The following is a 20,878-nucleotide window of genomic DNA, read 5'->3' on the forward strand; positions in this document are numbered from 1 at the left end:
TTTCGTTTGCAATTGTCTTCTATCACAGGATCAGCCATATTTGCTTGTGGTACTTCCATTGCTATTTATAATGGCAATTCTTTAGATTTGTAGCAGAGAGCGCATAAACATATCTTCCCTAGCAGGTGTGCAATAGTTTTACAAAGGTAAATTGTTTTTGAGCAAAGGAATAAATAAAATAAATGAATATTGTTTATAGTTTGTCAGTCTTATTTATGCAATGTTGAAACCTTCATTAAAATGTTAGGCTGCAATTAGAAGCTCTAGCATAAATCTGACTGTGTAGAGAAACTAATTAGATGTTTAGGTGATCATTCTTGCATTTATCTTGTTTGCTGCAATATTGTGATTACACAGTAATTTACATATTTCCCTAAGAAGATGCACCAAATTATTCATTACAATTGATGTGGAAATACTTGAGGTAAAAAAAGGAAATTCCAGTATGATTTGTAGTTGTGAGATAATAGGATTTGGTTTGGTCCAAAACATCCCATCTCTTTCACATGTAGGCAATTAACACTGCTACATCAGCTGCAGGTCACGCAGGTTGTTGAACTACATAACCAGTGCGAAGTGTCATCCTATAATCTTCCCCCATTCATGCATTTATATTTTCCCGCTGCATTTTGGCATAGAGATAAGTAGTGCCGTTGTATAAGCTAATTACATGTGTTTGGCTTATTTCTAACCTGAATGCACTTTACAAACGGTGCTAGAAAGTGCTATTGTGAAGAAGAGCAGTCTGGGGAAAGCAGTCTTTTACAGTAGGTAGGGCTTTTAACACTTTCACTGGGCCTTTAATCTGGAGGGTCCAGTACTTTATTTTCTGTGCAGGTAAGTATTGCCTCCACTACATTTGTGGATTAAAAACTAGTTTAATGGATTGATTAATGATACATTTGTCTGTAAAAGTAATTATAAATAGAGAACCTTCATCAAGGAACTGAAGAAAGATATAGTCTTTGCTTTTTTTTATGTGGAGTTAGCCATTGGAACAACTTTCCAGTCAATGGTTTTATTTATTAATCCGCTGTTATGGTTGTGCAGGGCTCTCCATCACTGCAGTAATTCCATTAACAATACATGTTTTTCTCAAAGATGCTGCAGCTCACATCCAGATGTTGAACATGGAGTAGCATTATCCTAGCTGTTGTTATGTAGCACAGGGCTGTCCAACTTCAGAGTGCCTGGGGGTCACGTGCATGGGCAGACACTCCCCTCCCTCTCCCCCCCTGCACTGGGCACTTGGGTGGGTACCCCCAGCAAGCTGCACTGTCTGAGCAAGTAGGTGCTTGCCTGCCCTGCTACGCCATGTACATGGGTGGGCAGTCCCCATTCCAGTGCACCATGTGTATAAGCAGGTGCCCCCCCTACCCTGCTGCACTGTGGGCAGGTGGCACCTTGCCTTGCCTTGTTTCCTATGGCATGGTGCCACCCAGGTACTCTGGATGGCCAGCCCCCCTCCACACTGTAGGATGTCACTCTGTGTTATGCTGCATCACCCTGTGGGGCAGGGGCAGGGGCATGCAGCATTCAGCAGAAGCCAGACTACGGAGAGGGAGCCCCAAGACCCCACCTGCTGCTGCAGCAAGAGCAACAGGAGCAGCAGCCAGGGGGGAGCCCAGGGCCATCATGTTAACCTCCCACAGACCATCAGTTGGACAGCCCTGCCATTGAAAAAGAGAGCAGCCTATCTGCACAGTCTCCTCTTAAAATGTATGACTATAAGCATATATGCCTCAGGAGGAAATATGCTGGAGGAGAGATGGATGCTTGTGCTGGAGGATAGAGAAGAGACAGGATGGTTGTCCTTGCCCCTGCCAAAGGGGACCCTGTCTTAGAGCATGTACTCTGAGGTCAAAATGTTTCTTAATTCTAAAAAAGTCACACATTCTGCTATGGTGCTTAAAGGAACATCTCCCACCTGTCATTCTAGAGCATCTTGATAATTCACTTTGTTGCCCTGTGGGATCAGGCCAACTCTCAGGATCTCAATATTGCGCTGTTAGACAGGGGGGTGTGACACAATTGCACATATACAAATACACAAATCAGTTAGGTGCTTACACACACACACACTACCAGCTCAGGCACATACACATCCAAACCAGCCTAGGCACATGCATACCTATGACCAGTTCAAGCACATACACTAGACACCCCAAAAGTTAGACACAGATCACTGATTTGTATATCATGTACTCAGTGACATATATATACACACACACACACCAGTTCACACACATACAATCCACCTACACATACATACAGGTAAGTTCCTAACTTGGATGGTACAGTGTGTGTGTAAGTGCTTGGGGTACCTGGGATACTTGGGGGAAGGTTGAGATGAGAGAGAGAGAGTTAAAGTGTAGGCAGTGAAAGTTGCCAGAACCAGGATTAGAATCGGTGGACTAGAGAGAAGCTGGCTGAGGAACTGAGGCTTGGGTTTACTTAAGGTAGACTGGGGCTGAAAACTGAGGCAGACAGCTGAGATAGTGCAAGGGGGGGCAGATAAGTGGTGGCAAGGAGGAGACAGCCAGGAAAGAAACTGAGGCACAAACCTAGTTGCTCAGGGGAAAAGGAAAAGGCATTGGGGATAAGACAATGGCAAAGAAACGGGCGTTAGAAGCAGAGAGGAGCTCAGGACAGGTGCTGGAGGTGGCAGTGAGCCAGAAGCAGGAGAGGGAGAAATGAGACAAAAGTTAAAGGGGCGAGGAGCAGAGATTGGAGCAGGGCCAAACCATAGTAAAGCAAAACCCAACTTATGGGTCCAAATAATAGTTTTATTAAACAGACAACACGCCACACAGCCCCATGAAGTTACTGGTTCACACATACACACGCACGCGCTCACAGTGGCAGCAGAAGAAAGAGAATCAGTGGAACGGTTGGAGTCCAGGTGGGGAAGAGAAGCAGAATCCAAGTCCGTGGTTGAAGAGGGAGTGGGGGATGATAGCTACCTATCCAGGCTGGAAAGGGGTAGGTCCAGTAGGTGTTGTCCAGAGGGGGAGCGCCGGCAGGGCCTCTGGGTGGATAAATGGTGTGGCATGGCGCTGGTCTAGATGGAGAGAGCATCCCAAGGATGCTCCTTTTATGGGGCAGATGACTTCTGATCTCCTATGGGGAGGGCCTGTCCAGGCAAGGTCAGTCCTGTCCTAGAGGCTCCAGGTGTTCTCACTGAGCATGTGCAGCCTGGCACAATGGTGGGTTACCTCATCTTTTGTGTCTTGAATACAGAGGGCGGCTCCAAGGGCTGGGTCGTTGGTTCAGGTATTGGTGTTGATGGTTCAGTCATTCAGCGGGAGCTATTTTTAGACTTATTGCCATTGTCTTTCAAGCACCAGCATTCATCACCATTCATTCAGGAACCAAGTTACATAGGATTTCATAGATTTCATAGACATTAGGGCTGGAGGAGTAGTATGAGTCATGGGTTACACAACCAGACCTGGGGACAGGATGGAGACTTGACAAACAACATGGAAACTTGACATGACTTACGCTAACTTACACATGTAGGCCTAAATCATACAGTACCACTAAAACAGTAATATAGAACAGTAAAAATCAATATAAGCATAATAAATTATACAATATAAAAAGGAGAAAAAACAAAACAAATACAACTTGCTACTGAAATAAATGCTGAAGCTTATCTTATGTCTTAGCTCACTTATACTTATCTATAGGGAATAGAGAGGGAAAGAAAAAGTCAGAAATAGTTGGGAAGGGGAGGGAATGCATTTTAGAAGAAAAGAAAAACGGGGGGCTTTGCTACAACTTGATCACTTGTGGGAAGTTCATGGGAAAATACACTTGTTTCAGTGTTCTCAGAAAGAATGGTTACTTCAAACGCTATATTTTACATATATATTAAGATAAAGTGATAATGTAGAAACTGAAAAATGATTTGTGCAGTATGATACTCTTTCTTGTGGTTTCAGTGTACAGATTTAGTAATGTATAACACATTAATTTCCCCTTCTGGCAAATGCATTATCTGATGAGTTAGAGAAAAGGTTTTCATGACATGTTCACTTGTGATTGGTTTGGACAAGGGTACCGAACAATTCTGTAGAAATTCTGATTCTTCTTTGGAACAGAAATCATTTACACAAGAGAGAATTTCCAAATTGCTGCTAAATATTCTCTGTCATTTGCCATGGCTTCTGAAAGAATACTCTACATTCTTCATCAAATAAACCAGAGCATGTGTGTGTTTGCCTTAATGCAACCATGTCATTTCTTTTTCCTTTTCTTAATGTAAAAAAGAGAGATGAGCTAGACCTATATTACTCTTAGCTGGACTTTTTTTAGAAAACATCTCATTTAGCTTACCCAAATGTCATGGGCATATCAGCTAGAGCATCTGCTCTGCACCTTCTCCAGAGAGATTACTGAAAGCTTCATAGGACAGATGAATGAGACCTCAAGACAAACTGCCTTTGAATAAAGCAAGGTTCTTTCAAGTGCCATAGGCATGAAAAGAAGTATTTGGTACCAATGTCCCTTCACCTTTCACCACATTTCTGGGAGAAGCTAGCTTCCCGAGTTGGTTTCCTAACCCAGGTCTGTTAGTCCTCTGTTGGCCAGCTCTATGCCCACTGCAGAAGTCACAGCAGTTACAAAAAAGGCAAGTCAGATGACATCAGCTTCTCCAAAATTGCATTCTCATCTCCTCTTTTTTCAGTTGTTTTTTGCCATCTAGAAACAAAGTGCTTCCAGACCGAGGCCCTGCGTCTCCTCTGCCCCTGCCCTGCACTTGGTGGAGCCAGGTCCTTTTTTAAAATGCTGTTAAACTATGAAAAAAAAATGTTTGAATCCCACATGAAACCTATTTCTTTATCAGTGACAAGCCATGTTGCTATAACAGGGCTACTTCAGTATTACCATTTTAGTACTTTATATTGAGGTTTTTTAATGTTAGTGGTGGTAACATTGGTTTATGAAGCCAGTAAGTCTCAAGCTCTAGTGAACAGTCCACACTACAGTACATTTAATGAAGATAAGGGAGTATTGCATACTTGAGCAATTCTCCTGTTCTCAGATGCTATTTGAGATATACCTTAATCAATCAAATTGACACTTTTTTTCCTCTACCATCATCCAAACAGTAAAATATAACTTAACAATGAGAGTATAAAAATGGTCTTTTCATGTTTATCTGGTGCACTCAATCTTTAAATCCATTTTGGTAGTTTATTGTTTGTTTTAAAAGTGGCAGATTAGCACTGCCTATATGCAGGAGAACTTTATAAAATAGATATCTTCATACATTTTTCATGTCACACCATGTTTCAGCAGAACTGTAGTTTTGAAATTCAAATTGAAACCAGACTTGCAGGCCTAAAACAAAGTGTAGGATTTCAGCAATGGAGAAGAAACAGGTTGTAACTTCGTGAACCTTCTGCATAGCACATCCAGCTTTTCTAGAACGTTCCAGCCAGCAAAGGGAAGTCCACGTCACAGACACAGGCCAGGGCCGACCATAATGAAACGTGTTTGACTTGAGCTGTCTGGATAAATGTTCATTTTCAGTAAGACTTGTTAGTTTGTCATGTGTTGTTACTGTGGCCTGCAAATCAGTTGCCTGGAGGGGTGGCCAGTAAAATCTTTGGCGTGATATAAGATCATTAGACTAGACAGTGTGATTTTTCCAGCTCTTCCACATGAGAGTGTCTGACAAAGGTTATTGCCTACAAAAGCCCACACACCTCTTCGAGTCAGGTAGTCTGTAAGGTGCCTCCCGGTCTGAGCTAGCTAGTCTCTAAGGTCAGGTAGCCATCCTGCCTTGCCACTTCCCTGTTTTCCAGCATTTTAAAACTGAGAGTGAAGAACAGTTTAGCATGTCAAAATCTGTTTGCTATGTAACTTTAGTATTTTACTAATAAAGGTAGTTTACGGAGATATGCTGTGGCAAAATACTCATTTTACTGAAAGCTACAACATTTTTGTAACATTTAAGCAATTGTTCATTTCAGATGAACAGTTATGTCCTGAACATCGCAGGAAAAGCTCTCACCTGGATCCCAGTGGGCCGTTGACTGAATGTGCAACCTACAGGAACTTGGTCGTGCCACCGAACACAGATGAAGGTGAAAGCAAGCAAACAGGTGAACGGCAACTCGGCTATAAACAGATTTTCACATTTTCATCAAAGCCTCGATCAGCCCCTCGTGGGAAGTCCCCGAGTATGTCGCCAGAAAGGTGTACATTTCCCTTGGATGTAGATGAGACCTGCAATGGGCTCCGCAGAGAAGCCCAAATGGAAGATGACTTCTATGGGACTGACAGCAATGAAGAGGTAGGCTGCTTTATTCCAGTAACTCTTAGTTAGGCACTTTTCACCCTAAAACTCTAAAGATGAGATTCTGTCTTGAGGTTACATATAGGTCTTCAGAGGAGAGACGCCAGTCCCCCCTTCTCCCTGCTGTTCAAACTCTGTAAGCAAGTTTCCCTTAGCTGCATTAGTGTCTCTGTGTTGGGGAGGCGGGGAGGAAGAAAGTGGACATGGGATGAGGAGTGAAAGGCCACCTTGCCCCGACTCTTCCCAGCTGAGTGACAAGGGTCATACGCTGAAAACGGCAAAAGAACCGTAGGAAAGCTTGCACTGTCCTGGCCTGACGGGAGTAGACCTCCTATGCTGGCCTGAGCCTCACGGCTCCCCCCAGCACTGGAGAGGTTCTACAAGCCGTGTATCCCGTCACAGTACAGCCATGTGTGGAGTTGCTCAGCAGCACATTTCAGCTGTTAGGCAGCGAAGAGTATTTCACAAGCCTTACAAGGGGAATGCAGGAAGGCACATTGGGATTTTACAAGGCAGCGATTTGACCAGAAAAGCGGATCTGATACTGCAGTTTTACATCTTGTCTGATGTATGCCAGTGCCCTGCACAGTCCTGGGTTTTTATCCTTTTGCAATTTCAAAATTTCGGAGTAGTGGGATTAGTGAGAGAAAAGAAAAAACTTGCCAAAGTATCAACTGCCACTGTATTTATAATATTGCAGCAGATTGTCCTGTCAGTGAAGAGTTGTATCAGGTTGTTATGGTAACTGCTAAGCGTTTCTTCCTTTATTCCCATACCAGTCTATTCCATTTTTAATTATAGAAATTGTGTCTTATCATGCTAATCTTTCTCACAGCCCAGGAATGAAGTACAACTGAGTTTTGTGATAGCAGGACAGATGAAACTTTGCAAAAACATTGTTTCATTTCTCTAGAGAAATCATATTGCAGATGCCAACTATAACCCATAGACAATCTCTTGGGGTTTTTTGTACCTCTTGTTTTCTTGTCACCTTAGACCTGTCAGGCCTCATTATTTCAAATATTGTCCCAGAAATTCAGGGTTAAACCAATTAAAGTTGAGATAACGAATCATGAACAATGCTAGGGTCTAATCTATGCCATATGGTGTCTGTTCTGGAACAGCACAAGCCAAAGATTTTCTCTGTGTCAATTGTCTCAAGAAAAGCAGGACAGGTTACTAACTGAAGCTAGGTTAAGATGGCCTGTCTAAATCATAGCATGTTGGTAAACTTTGCCCTTTCTCTAAATATTGTACGTTTGGAATTTTTTTGGTATTTGATTTTTCAAAAAAAGAAAAAGAAAAGAAAAAAGCAAGCTGCCTCTCCTCTCTTGGTGCACGCACATATTCATAGATTCCCATTCCATTTCGTATAGGTTTTGGGTGTACAGAATCAGTGTTCCTCATTTATTATATTGTACACAGCGGACACATCTACACAAGACACTTACTGCACATTGGCTTTGTGCGCAGTAGCGTGTCATAGCAGAAACCATGCTAATAGCTCACTGCACAGTGTTATCAGGCTAATGCGCAATAAGCATCACTAAAAAACTGTGCGCTGGCACTACTGTGCAGTAACCCTAATTACTGTGCATTGGATTAGTACTTCATTAAGGCAGTACTAAACTTAATGTGCAGTATCTAAGGCGTATTAATGAATGTGTACATGTGCCTAGTCATGCCAAACTGGGTTAAAAAACCCTGTTTGCATAGGGGCTTGAATACTCTCAACTATTTGAAGTTTAATGTTAATGTAAGATTTTTAGGTACTTAGTAATATACATTGCCTTTCATCCTTGATTTTGAACTGTATGGAGTACTGTATCAGAGCAGTAAGTATAACTAGTTTGAGAATGAAAACATGTAATCTGTTGCATCTAGTAAAAGCATTTTGAAAAGGCAAAACATAATTGCATTAGATGCTCTTTCATCAAGCAGTGTAGGTTAACATACCTTTTTATGAACTGATATGAAGAGATTCTGGCTCTCTGTCTTGTTTGAACCGTACACCTTCAGCAGCGTGGTGTGACAGTGGGTAGGTCCAGATTGAGAGTGAAACTGAATCCTTGACCACCGCTTCCTGCAACAGGAATCCTGAAACTGATTCCTGCAACACCGCTTCCTGCAATGTCTTTTCCACATATGTACCTAGCATCTTCATATCCTGATTAGCTAGCAAAAACTGGCAAAATAAGCGTAGTGATGTAGTCAGAAGCTTTTGAATCTGGCTACAATCTCTTCCAGAAGACTCTGCTAAACATTTGCAAGTTTAGTGATGATATATGAAGCAGGTAACATCAAATTGCTGGCACAATGATCCACTGTAGTGAGCTAATTATTTTGTTCTATATTCAGAGATAAAGCTTTTAGCTATGGTATTAAGCCCCACGCAAGTGCATAGTTACACGTTAAGTTTTATATTAAAGAATCTTAAAAATACAAAAAGGCTGGAGGAAACCCTGGATTTACAACTAGTCCAACCCCCTGTTCAGGGCAAGCTCATCCATCCTTGACACGTTTGTCTGACCTGCACTAAAATCTTCCAGGGATAGAGATCTCACTTCAGCTGGACAGTTCTGTGTTGTCATGTTGCTCATTATATCTTCGTTGCATTGTGCTTTTCCAAGTGGTTTGACAACTGATCAATTAGATGGCAAGCGTACACACCATTATTTATGATCCTTTTAGAAATAATGGATGGGAGATTATCCCTTTTGGTCAGGAATAGATTATTTTAAATATTGCGTAAACTAAAAACTCTAGAGAATGATTTTTGATTTGTGCATTATCTGTTAACATGGCCTATATGAAATCCTATCAGTACTGCAGCTAAAGGAACATTACTTGTACATAGTTAAAATGCAATTAAAATAAACAAGTGTACTGCCCAGTAACAGATTATCATAGCTTTTTTACTCAGTTTCAGAACTAAATTAGTGATTGAGAGTTAAGGCTTTTCTTCATGTGAAAAAAGTCACTGAACCAAGAAATTATTTAGCAGTTATATTTTGCTCATATTCATACCGTTTCATGTACAAATGTATTTTATGTTACTTCAAGTCATCTTTGTACTGATATTCCAGGGGCTCATTTAATTTTCAAATCATTCTATATTTGAACTGCAAAAACAAATTATAAAAGTTTTACAATAGGCTATACAGTCAGGACTACGCGCTAAGATGATCATAGAAAAGCCATGAGAACTAAGCGTAGAACTAACTTACCGTACCCATTATATCAGCACAATCTAAGACATCATTGGAAAACCATCATCAAAATTCATTGGCCCAGGCAAAATATCCATTCCGTTTTATCACCATTACAACAGAGGGGGAAAAAAGATTCTTCACTTAGTCCAGTTATTTTGCAAGCTTACTCAATATAATGTCTGGCATGCTGTTAGCTGCTACGTTCTTTCACAGATGATCCCTTTGTGTTGTGGCCATGTAGCTACATCAGCTTTGCACCCTATTTTTAATTCTCATACAGAACATTTTTTAAAAAACAGAGTCACATATAAATATAGATGCAGATAAAAACTTTTTTTCCATATGTATGTCTGTCTCTTGTACCCTTCTCTTATTAGGTGTAGTTGTTTTCTGGATGTCTTTTAAATTAACTTGTACTATACCTAGTACCTTACTGCCAAGAAGCATACGTTTCATTGATCATTAGGGTACGTATATTGATTCAGGGGTAGCCAACCTGGGGAGCACGTGCCGCAAATGGAACGGAGAGCCTGTGTGCGTGCGTGTCATGGCAAATCAGTGTGTGCGACAGCCTGTGTGCATGTGTCATGTGGCAAATCAGGGAGGTGGTAAGCAACACTGTGGTAGATAGGACACAAAGCAGAAAGTAGAGCAGCAGATAGGGAAGGAAGCAGAAAGCAGAGCAGCAGATCAGGCAGGGGAAGGGGATCAGAATGGCACTCAGGGAGGATGCACGGCTAATTTGTGGTATGCCTGCTAAAAAGGTTGGCACCCACTGCATTCCATTGTACTTATGCTGTCAGCCAGTGCCATCCTAACAGGTTACGTCCACTGTCTATGACAAAATACCATTGGAGCCTTTGTGAAGAGCTGCTTTTGCCGGCTGTGTGTATTTCACAATTGATGACTCGATAGTAAACTCGCAGATTGTGGAAGCTAACACTGGCAGCTAGCTATGTACTAGCAGACTGGAAAATAGACTCCTGCTTGACAGAGCCCACAGACTCTTGATTATGACCTCTACCTTATTTTGAGACATTTGGAATATAGTGAGCAGCAGGGAATAATTAGGTGGGAGTAAGATATAGATGGGCAGAAAAAAAGAACGTTCCACCTTTCCTGAAATTAGTGCAATTCATCTATTTTACCGTTGCTTTGAAGCATCTTTTTGGCAAAGCATACTTCAGGCTGGGCCTAGTGTTCCCCTCAGTGGCCATGTTTACATGTGCACTTAAGTGCAGAATAGACTAATTAGCTGCAAAGTAAAGCATCACCATCTACACGTGACGCAGTTAGGCTGCAGTAAAGTAACACTACTGTAAGAGAGTATTGTTGGGGACAATCCTATCTTATGGCAGGGTAATTACATGCAGTTAAATGCACATGTAGACACTGTGCCTGGGAGTAGATTACTCCAGGTCATACTGCTCCAGAGTTTATTGCTTCAATTAATTGCATGTGCAGCAGCACTTTAGAAAGAATGGAGACTGTATAGATCTGTGTGGTCTAAATGTTATGGAATGGGGGCAATGTCTGTCTCACAAAGAGCATCGTCTTCACAGATATTTAACAGGAAGTTCTAGGGGCCAGAGCCTGGTCTGACATTGGTGTGAACTAGGAATGAAAAGAGTTACTTCAGTCCTAAATGAAATCAGAATCTGGTCCTAGGACTGTAAAGTTCAGAAAGACAAGTTGTGTCCCTGGTACTAACATGTTAGGAAAGTGGGGTTACCTGAGCATAAAGAATAACTCACCTAGAGGCATGTGAGATAAGCCAAGTCATTTTGTTTTGAGAAAAGTTTCAACAAAGCAAGCTTTGAATCTCTTATGCCGTGTGCTGGAGGCCACATGATTCCCACCTACTCGTACATCATAATAGTGTAAGAGAACTCACCGTGGCGGTAACTTCCCTTTTTCTGTTACATGGTGGGAAATGTTTGGCTTTGCAAATTAGTTTGCAAGTTAGAAAAGGCAGGTACTTACAAATACTTGTAGTGTCTAGCTAATTTGTTATTGAAACAGCTGAGTGTCATAATTAAACTGCTGGTCCCAAATGATCAGAAAAGACTAAGGCAGCTTCTTGTCTTGCTGTAGCTTACCTCCAGTGACTTATTCTCTATTTGTGCAAACAACTGTATTTTCAAACCAAGAGATGTACTGGCTGTACATCTCTTTTGTTATAGACTCTATCTAATTAGACTTGGCTGTCAGCGTCCACACATTCAGTCAAACCAGCAGCAAAGCAGGAATTCACGCTGGTGTGAAATACAGCGTAGAGCTCGTGCTGGTTTCAGCCCAGCATAACAACTGCAGCATTACACAGTGTTACCGAAAATGTTGTCTTGGGTATAACAGACAAGTTCATCTGAGAAGGTTTCAATTAAATCTGGAAATTTCCTGCACTTTTGTAATTAAAAGAGCAAGAGTAATACAATTAAATAAGAGTGTATGTACTCTTACAAAGCCTACAAGGCAATTTGACTTCTCAACATCAAAGCTCTGTATACAAAGGGAGCACGTCCCATCTGCTCCACGTATGTGGCCCTCACAAGTCATTAAAATGATCTTCTTAAAATTACAACCCAGCAAGAGCAATCAGTTTTATGTATCCAGAAATTATTGTCCCACTGCCCATCTGCATGTCTTTCAAGGAATGTAGTACAGAAAAGGAAGAGCTAGCCCCTCAGGGAAATCATTCTCATCTTCAATATACATATGCTGTGCTACAGTTAATCAGACAAGCTGTATTGATGTCCTTGGCACCACTGCACAATTGAATATGTAACAAACAAATAATTCTAGGACCCAAAGATATACGGTACTTCAGGTCATGCATAGATGGGAGGGATTTAAATAGTAAGGTGAATCAAGGTTATCTCTTTGTCTCTTGCAGGTTAAAATAGTGTGATATTGTCCTGAATCACCTGCCAGATCACACTAATTCAGTTTAGTAATGCTGCTTTACACTAGCGGTGTTAAAATGACTTCATAACATATGAAAAATCTTGAAAAAAAAGAGACATCTCTCTTTGTGTCTCAGTAAAATCACTAACTACAGGAGTAAAGCAGTATTTACAACTTCCCAAAATGCATGTAACTTCACTAGTAACAAAAATAAGATGAACAGAAGCAGCACATTTAAATATTTATAAATTTCAAAGGCATTTCATATACCAGTAAATGTCTTCTTCTGCCTTTAGAGCCTACCAGAAAAATAAATGTTGTAGAAAGGACTGCTTAGCAGTGCTGTTTCAGATGTGTTTTATAAAAATACTGTGTGTTTATTTCTTGTCCCTAAGCCAAGAGAGGTCAGTTATGTGAACTTTAACGATGATCATTTTATAATCACACTGCATTCTCACTTGTATATCCCTATAAATGCTGTATCATTGTATAAAGGAACACATTTTCCAGTGTATGACTAGCTTTTGCAATGGAATGTGTTCTTAAAGTATTATGAAGCATTGTGGGCACATCAATAGCTCATGTCTTTGTGCAGGCATGTCACAGATCAAACGTAGAAGGGTTAGCCCAAACAGATTCCTCTCGGGGTCCTGGAGGGTACAAGAGTGGATTTTGACCTCCTTCATCTCCTTTGCATCCGGCACACATCCCACGTAAGCCTCCATTCAAAAACATACATCATTGTGACAGGAGTATTGCTACTGGAGCCTTTCTGTTGGTGACTCCGCCCTCCTGTTACGAACCAACCACCTGCTTACTCGCCTGCCATGCCTTGATCTTAATTGATTGATGTAATTAGTGGGAGGCTGCCCACTTTATACGCCCTGGTGCCAGGGGGCACTATCTGTGGCTCCTTTTCCTCCCCTACACCATAGCCCAAGCCTCGCAGATGGTAGTGACATGGTTTTAACCTGGGCCCTGTTGTGACTTGGGCCCCCCTTGCCCTGGGGCTCTGCACTGCCCCTCTCCCTTGCCCTGGGGCTCCTTGCGGCCCTCTCTCTGGGCTACTCACTGCCCCCCTTGCTCTGGGGTTGGGGTCAATGCACCCCAAATGCTGCGCCCTCTCTGGTGCCAGGATCCCCATGCTACCGTGGAGCCCCTATGAGGCCTCCTCCAACCCCTAATAGCCTCACCTGGTCCTCTGGTGTAACAACAACAAAAAAAACAATAACACAAGCCCCTGGGCTATAACATAAAAAGCTAGACCATCCGGCCAAACAACATTCATTCCCTACCAGGAAAACACTCCAACCCCCAGCAATGACCAGGGGCTGCTCATGCAATCAGAGTTCTCCCCTCCATCTGCACTGGCCAAGCTCCTCTTCCCTTGGCCGCCAGAGGGGAACTGCCCTCCTGGCCTGCCGCCTGGGCTTATATGGGTCAGGCCCTGCCCCTTCCTGTCAGCTGGCTCCCCAGCAGCTGTCCTGGCAACCAGCACCTGTTATTCCAGCTGCCCTGGTAACTCCCTCTTCTTGCCACTGTGGGTCTCTCCCAAGCTGTTTTCTGCTCTGCATGCCCTGCGACAGTCATGCACAAGCTTCACTTTGCATGGAACTCAAGCATGTGCTTAAGTACGGGAAAGACAAGATGAAACACTTTAATCAAATCAAGTGCACCGTAATACATTTGGCTCTATTACATCTTCCAGTGTGAGGTAGGAAGCCATGAGCTTACGGAGGCTATCTAGAACGCCTCTGCTGGTTATCGTTCTCCTCTTCCCAGATAGATTTACACTCTCGTGGCACCTAGCTCATGTAAGTCACCCTCGTGTAACCATCTCTGTTGTACGCTGCTTCCCAAAAGATGGTGGATGACAGAACAGGAAAATATCAGTCCTCCACTCCGAGAGCAGTGTTGTTTTTAAATGTCTAGGCTACAGAGATCAAAGAGAACCTTGCAGCTAAAATGTCTCCTGATTTATTTACTGTTTCTGTTGTTTACTTGACTATTTCTGTGGTCTATATTTGCAACTAACCTACTAATTCCTTTGTAAAATGTTGTATAAATGGACAGTGCTATGCAGAGGTGTTTAATAACTAATACTCTAGCTCTGCTTGTTACCCTTAATCTTTTTTCAGAGGCAAGTGAAATCTGGTGACTTGAGTGCCCAAGATATTTTTTTCCACACACACAGCTTGGTTCTTCATAGGGAAAGCTCCGTGAATGAACTGAGACTGTTTGGTTCTGCCATAGCATGGTTGTATTAGAATTTAGGAACAAAGTTATATGAATGATGGACTGCACGTAACCGAGAGAGTTGCATATAATCGTTACTCCCTAGACTGAAATAAAAGGTCCACTTAACTCACAGTCCATGTAAGCTATCCAAAGGAAACAAAAGAAAGCAGTAACAGAGATGTCTAGCATGTGTACAGTACTGGTATGTGGCTGTCTAATCCAGGGCTTTTTCCCTTAATTGAGCACGGCACTCTCTTAGGGCCCAGTCTTAGATCTACCGAGGTGAATAACAGAGCTCGTTTTGATTTTAGTGGCAGAGGGCTGGACCATACAAGGTGACCCTCATCTTTGTAGCCAAACTGTGTTACTTGTCAGGGATGGTGTTTCAGAGGAGTGGTGTTTCAGAGTGGAGGACTGATATTTTCCTGTTCTGTTATCCACCATCTTTTGGGAAGCAGCGTACAACAGAGACAGTTACACGAGGGTGACTTACATGAGCTAGGTGCCACGAGAGTGTAAATCTGTCTGGGAAGAGGAGAACGATAACCAGCAGAGGCGTTCTAGATAGCCTCTGTAAGCCAATTCAGAGTTTCAGTAGGATGGCTTCCTTTTATGCCTTTCCTGGTCAGCAGGGACCCTTAGATGACTATCCCTTTCTTATCCAATATCTCCATCTTCCTTGTCATTTGGTTTTCTGCTCAGTGTTTATTTTTTGAGTTTCAATATCAGGGTACTCTCGATGTGTAGTTGTTGGGTGTCTCATGTAGACCTTGTTTGGAACAGGAATAGAGAATGAGTAACATTGCACTTTTTAAAAAGTCCCCCAAATGATTTTTTTAATTAACTTTCAAAGAAAGGGAATCTCTGCAGGAAGAATTTCTTCTGTTTGTGACTTAAACTTATGGCAGGTCACATATCAGTTCAGCAACGACATGAAGAGACACGTGGTGCTTACTGGTCGGCACCCATTGTCCAAACTGTAGTAATATTGGGACCCACGGGCTTCCATCAGTCTGAGCTAGAACAGGATCTGGACCTGTTTGCAAAAGTGTCTGATGTGGGGGTTTCCACAGGAGAAGCAAAAATTTGTGTTTAAAGTCCTGAGCCCCTGTGTTCTCTTCCCACTCCATGACAGTGGGAGTTGCTTGCTCAAATATGAAAGAGTAATTTTGAAAGCCTATGTCCAGATGTTCTGAGCTGCATCATAAACATCATCATGTGCTACAGGTTTCTTTCACAATCACAGTTGTTTTGTTTTCCAAATTTAGGATGACCTCAGTGAGTCCATCCAGAGCCCTCAAACCATCAAGATCAGTCATGGTACATCGTTTGATTTGCCACTATTAAAAGTGATCCCATTAAAGATGATGTCAAGAAGTCCCGAACACTGGAAGAGTGAAGGATGGAGCAAGTGTACCCACGTGGAAACAATGTCCTCAAAAACAGGAGACTTACTTGTGAAAAAAGTAGATGCTAATAACACTCAGAGCAGCTTGATGCCCACCCCCTGTCTTTCTCCAACTGGAAATAAACCTGACTGTAAAGAAATCCCAGAGGCCTCTGAAAAGGTGAAGGGGAGTGCAGTTGGTCAGTTAAGAGCATCAAATAGTAAGAAGTCCCACAAAAAAATCGCAAGAGAAAATTCAAGTCCGGCAGCTGAGACATCTGTAAGTGAGTTCACTTTGGAATTAAATGATTTCCATGGTTTGAACAGAGATGCTGCAACACATTTCAGACCTATTTTATTTATTTATCATACCTACTTTGCACCAGTTGAGAAAAAGTAGAATAGTGTATTTTTTTCTCTAGTGTTTTCATGATCACCACAGTGTTTTACTGATAACCAGTAAGCAAAGCACAGTTTAGTTCCTATACTGGGTTTTCCAGTATTAGACTGACATTATCTTGCACATAAAAATATTACTGTAGTTGCAAGTAGAAATCAGTGAGTTTACAACCAAAAGGCAGTATGCTCGTACAGTCCCACAACTTGGGTTCTCAGACAGTGTGAACTGTAAATGCAGACATGCTGGTAGTTTTGGGCTGAAAGGCTAGAGAGGCAAATTGACAGTTTTTTAGTAACAATCTACAGGAGAAACTATACAAAGATCATTAGCCTGTGCACTTCAGAGTTTCTCTGCAGCAGCCCAGAAACATAATAAATGATATGATTGAAGGCTAACAGTAAGGCAGTGTCATAGACCAAATCCCCGGGCTACTCCAGAGACTGCATTCATGTCCATCAAATTGTTTTTTTTTCCCTTGTGGTTTTATTTTTTTTCCCTTTCTGTGTTTTCCATATAAGAGGACAAATGAGCCTGTTCTAAACAAGTGACATTGCTGTGCACTCCTTAACAGTGCAGGCTCTTTCCACCAACTTTTTATGTTCAGTAAATAGCTTTGAATATGGAATTAACATTTATTATTCAAGTGTGTTCTGTATGTAGAACATCAAAGCGCATATTCTGATCATGCATTTGCTTGTCCTGTTAGGCAGGTTGCCTTTTTAACTGAGTTATCCTGCTTACGTGATTGTAGGTTTAGGAGTATCCAATACCCAATTCTCAAATATCCTCACGCATCGTCACACTTATTTCTGCCACTCAGTATTGTTCAGTTGTTTTAGCTTTGGGAAATTGTTGAATTTTTAAAGCACCAAGTATGTTAGTCCTAACCAGAACTATGTTCTCTTTGCCCAGAAGAAGTACACTTAGTTCAGGGCAGGCAGCTCAGTGATCAGTTCACTTCCACCTATCTTGGGTATTCCCAACAAGAAAACTGCTAGGTCCTGTAGATGGAGGCAACTTAGATAGAGACACTTTCCCCCCAAAAGCTGCTTTTGTTTTTATCCCTCCATATGTGGTCAATGAATTGATTTGTGCCATAATTTCTCCTGAATTTTTTGGGTGGTTTACTATATATTGTGCTTATGTTCACTTGATATAACATTTTGTTACTTCATTTTTCAGGGATTGCAGACTGTTTTCTTCCAAGATGTCTTTCTATTGCATCATTGTCATTTTTTCCTACCACCTTGCCCAGCCCATTAGGAAACATCTATTTTAGCACCTGTTATTTGAAAGTTACCTGTTCTGTTTTGGATTTGGAGTGCTCAGCTGCAAAGAAACAGAATCTCTCTTTGTGAACAGAGCTACTATATGATTATTTTTTATTTATAATTACTATCATTATTTAGATTTATGTCTCGCCTGATTCAGAAAATTGTTGGTGAAAGCCAAGCATATGAATCTCAAAAAGTAAATCGCTCTTCATTTTCTTGGCTTATAGCATACTTGTAGAGTGCTAGAGTGAAAAATAAACACACACTGTCACAGTCCTGATCCTCTTATCATACCTGGCCATTGGGGAGCTTCGTGTGCAAGGAAAGAGAATTAACAGCTGGAAAGAGACGCCTAACTAGAATACAGGATGGCTCTAGCAGGAGTGGTAGCAATGAAACAATCCTGCTAATATCTCGCCCTCCCAATCACCTTCATTGCTGCTGCAGAACATAGGAAAGAGCCAGAGGAAAATGTGGTGTAGGACCGCAGGAAACCAGGCATGGTGATTTATAGCAGCGTTTCTAAACCCGTGGGTCATGACCCAAAAGTGGGTCGTGAGCATATATGAAAGGGTCGTGAACAAACTTTAAAAATGGATCAACACACTTCAAAAATTTTTCTCCTTTGCAGGAGAAAAATGTGGGAAACAGTGGGTTTTCCCTTGCAGGCAGGCAGAGCTCCAGCCTGCTAGGGGCTGCTTGGGGGCCCCCACGTCCAAGCTGTGGAGTCAGTCTTAGCAGGGCTGCCATTGTGGGTAAAGTAGTCAGGTGTTAGCAGGACTGCGGTCTGAGATGGATTATATATACACAGTACTTGGTTAAAATTGGATATAGCGTTTTCCAAGCTGCCTTTATAGCTGGGCATTCTTTGCTCCTTTTCTTTCTTATTTCCTTGCTACAGATTTTGTGCCAGAATGGAAATACCACTCACTGCTCTGAGTATTCTGTTTTGGTATTAAAACCAGGCTTTTTTAACACGTCAGGAATAAAATCTACTATATTTTCTGGTGTTAGAGTATTATAAAGATATGGGTCATTCCAGTTAATTTTAGAATAATTCTAACAGGCTGTTAGAAATGGACTTTTCTGTATATTATTACACAATTAGAACATGTGCAAACCTAGAATTAGGGATGTTTTACATTGCAGTGGTTTTAGGTTTCCATCATATTTCAGGAAAAATATATGGAAGTAACACATCATTAAGGATCACTAGACAACAGTATTTTAGTCTGACTAATGTAAGGAGCTCTTCTTTCACACTCCATTTTTTAAAATGTCATTGAGCTAAGAATTGAAAGGGAAGTGATGCAGCCGGGTGACAGAGGCACTTCCATGTTGGAGGGCTTGCCGTTTCCAGGGAAGGGACCTCTTCCAATCTTCTCGTACAGAGGGTTGGTGAAGATGCGTAAAAGACTCTTAATGAAATTGATTTGCTAACTGCTTAGTAAACTTTAAGGACCTGGTTGCTTGCAATGTTTTATTCATGTTTTAATAGAGTTCTCTATTATTAAGTTCAAATATTTTTAATTAAGAAAGAAGTACAGCCCTCTGGGTAATATTGCAACCATGTAGATAGCTGGTAATTAAACTTTTCCGCACGCATAACTACATTCAAACAATTCTGAATAAATCATTTGAGCCTAGTAGAATGCGAATGTCATTATGTGCATCTTTAACAGAGGACAAATGCCTTTAAATAACAGGTTTTGTCAATCCAACAAAAGTTTAAGAGCTTAAGAAAAATGTTTCTTATCATAAGGAGAGGATATACAGAAAGACAAGATAAGCATTTAATTACTAACTGAAGTATTCATTTTGAAAAAATTTAGGAGCACGGCAAAATTACTTTCTACATCAAAAATGTCCTATAAAATACAAAGTGAACTTAATCTCAAATTCAGTTTTCGAATTCTGTCTTTGAAAATCAGCTAAGACACTGAATTTTGTCAAAGGGTTTTGTAACTAGGCATCTGAAGCTGCAGAATACTTCCCCAACCTTCCCTTTTTTGTACAATGGAGTTTACTGAAGGGAAGGAAAAAGCAGAGGATTGATCAGTCTTCTCTTCTCTAAAGATGTTGCTTGCACTGAGGAGGAGGAGTTTTATGTAGAAGGGAAACAGACTGCCGAATTCTTGATATTTTTAAATAAGCATAAAAATATCTCAAAAGACCAAAAAAATGTAAATGGGGGATGAGGAGGATAATGGGTTTTCTTTTCTTTCTTGCCTGGATTTTTCTCTCTGAAACTCACTGAAGGGATTTCACAAGTTCATGCCATCTGAGTTATTCCATGCCAGCTAGTCTGAATGAGAGGGCTGCAAGAAGCTCTGATCAAAAGTAAACTATATGAAGCAGAAAGTTCATCAGCAGGAGAATTCGTGAGAAAGCTTTCAACAAGTTCAGCAATAGAGAGATTATGGTAGTGAGAGCTCTTATTGAAGATTGATGCAGCAATGAAAAAGATGGGGGTTTTGCTACACAGTCTTCATGTTATGGTCACAACTGAAAGTTACTGTATGTATATTATTGTCAGTTAGAGTTGAGAGAATCTGGCACGTGGTGTAAGAGGATTCGACTGTGGTGATAGTGATCACAGGACAGATGAAGAAAGCAAGAAAGCCTGGGACTCAATACCCCCCATCAAAATGGAGTTAAAGCGTTAAAATGATGAGGCCAGTTGTCACTTAGACATCATGGAGATAGATGCCTTAACAACTGCATGTTTGCTGCAAAAATCCCTGGGTTAAAATATATCTAGATAAAAGTGATTTGTGCCAGCATAAATCATCAGTTTGCATAGCAATACTGAGAAATACCAATGCAAATTCTTTGCACTACCATGAAACCAAGAAATGCTTCTCGATCCAGAGAGAGAGATTTTGGAGAAGTTGCTGGTGAGCCATTAAGCTTGGAGACCTGGGAACACACCAAACCTGGGGAACGCAGTTTAAATCGTTACGTTTCCAGGGTGGACTTAGCGCCATGTATCAAGAGAGACAGGTATTCGTGCATGGTCACACCTGTGGCTGCAGGACCGCACAAATTCTGCAGTCCCAGAGCCTTTTGGCCCAATAAGGCCTGACAAGAACACAGCTACCTGCATCGGAAAATCTTGTTGCAGCGTTTAAAACTATTGTGCAGGTTCTCTCT

General features: G+C 41.5%; 1 protein-coding gene and 1 long non-coding RNA gene across 6 annotated transcripts in view; one reads left to right on the forward strand and one right to left on the reverse strand.

Moving 5' to 3' along the window:
- CFAP20DC (CFAP20 domain containing) overlaps positions 1-20,878 on the forward strand; it is a 121,278-nt gene that overhangs the window by 63,928 nt on the left and 36,472 nt on the right. For all 5 annotated transcript variants that reach the window (XM_090021424.1, XM_090021422.1, XM_090021421.1 and 2 more), the window contains 2 exons: positions 5,985-6,307; positions 15,933-16,331. In XM_090021424.1, the coding sequence (XP_089877550.1) occupies positions 5,985-6,307; positions 15,933-16,331 (722 nt within the window). The remainder of the gene's footprint in view (positions 1-5,984; positions 6,308-15,932; positions 16,332-20,878) is intronic.
- Positions 1-20,878, reverse strand: part of LOC149855968 (uncharacterized) — a 228,096-nt gene that overhangs the window by 46,017 nt on the left and 161,201 nt on the right. The window lies entirely within an intron of this gene.

This window comes from Crocodylus siamensis, chromosome 11 (genome assembly GCF_052110815.1).
Source record: "Crocodylus siamensis isolate JL-2025a chromosome 11, ASM5211081v1, whole genome shotgun sequence".
NCBI lineage: Eukaryota > Metazoa > Chordata > Crocodylia > Crocodylidae > Crocodylus > Crocodylus siamensis.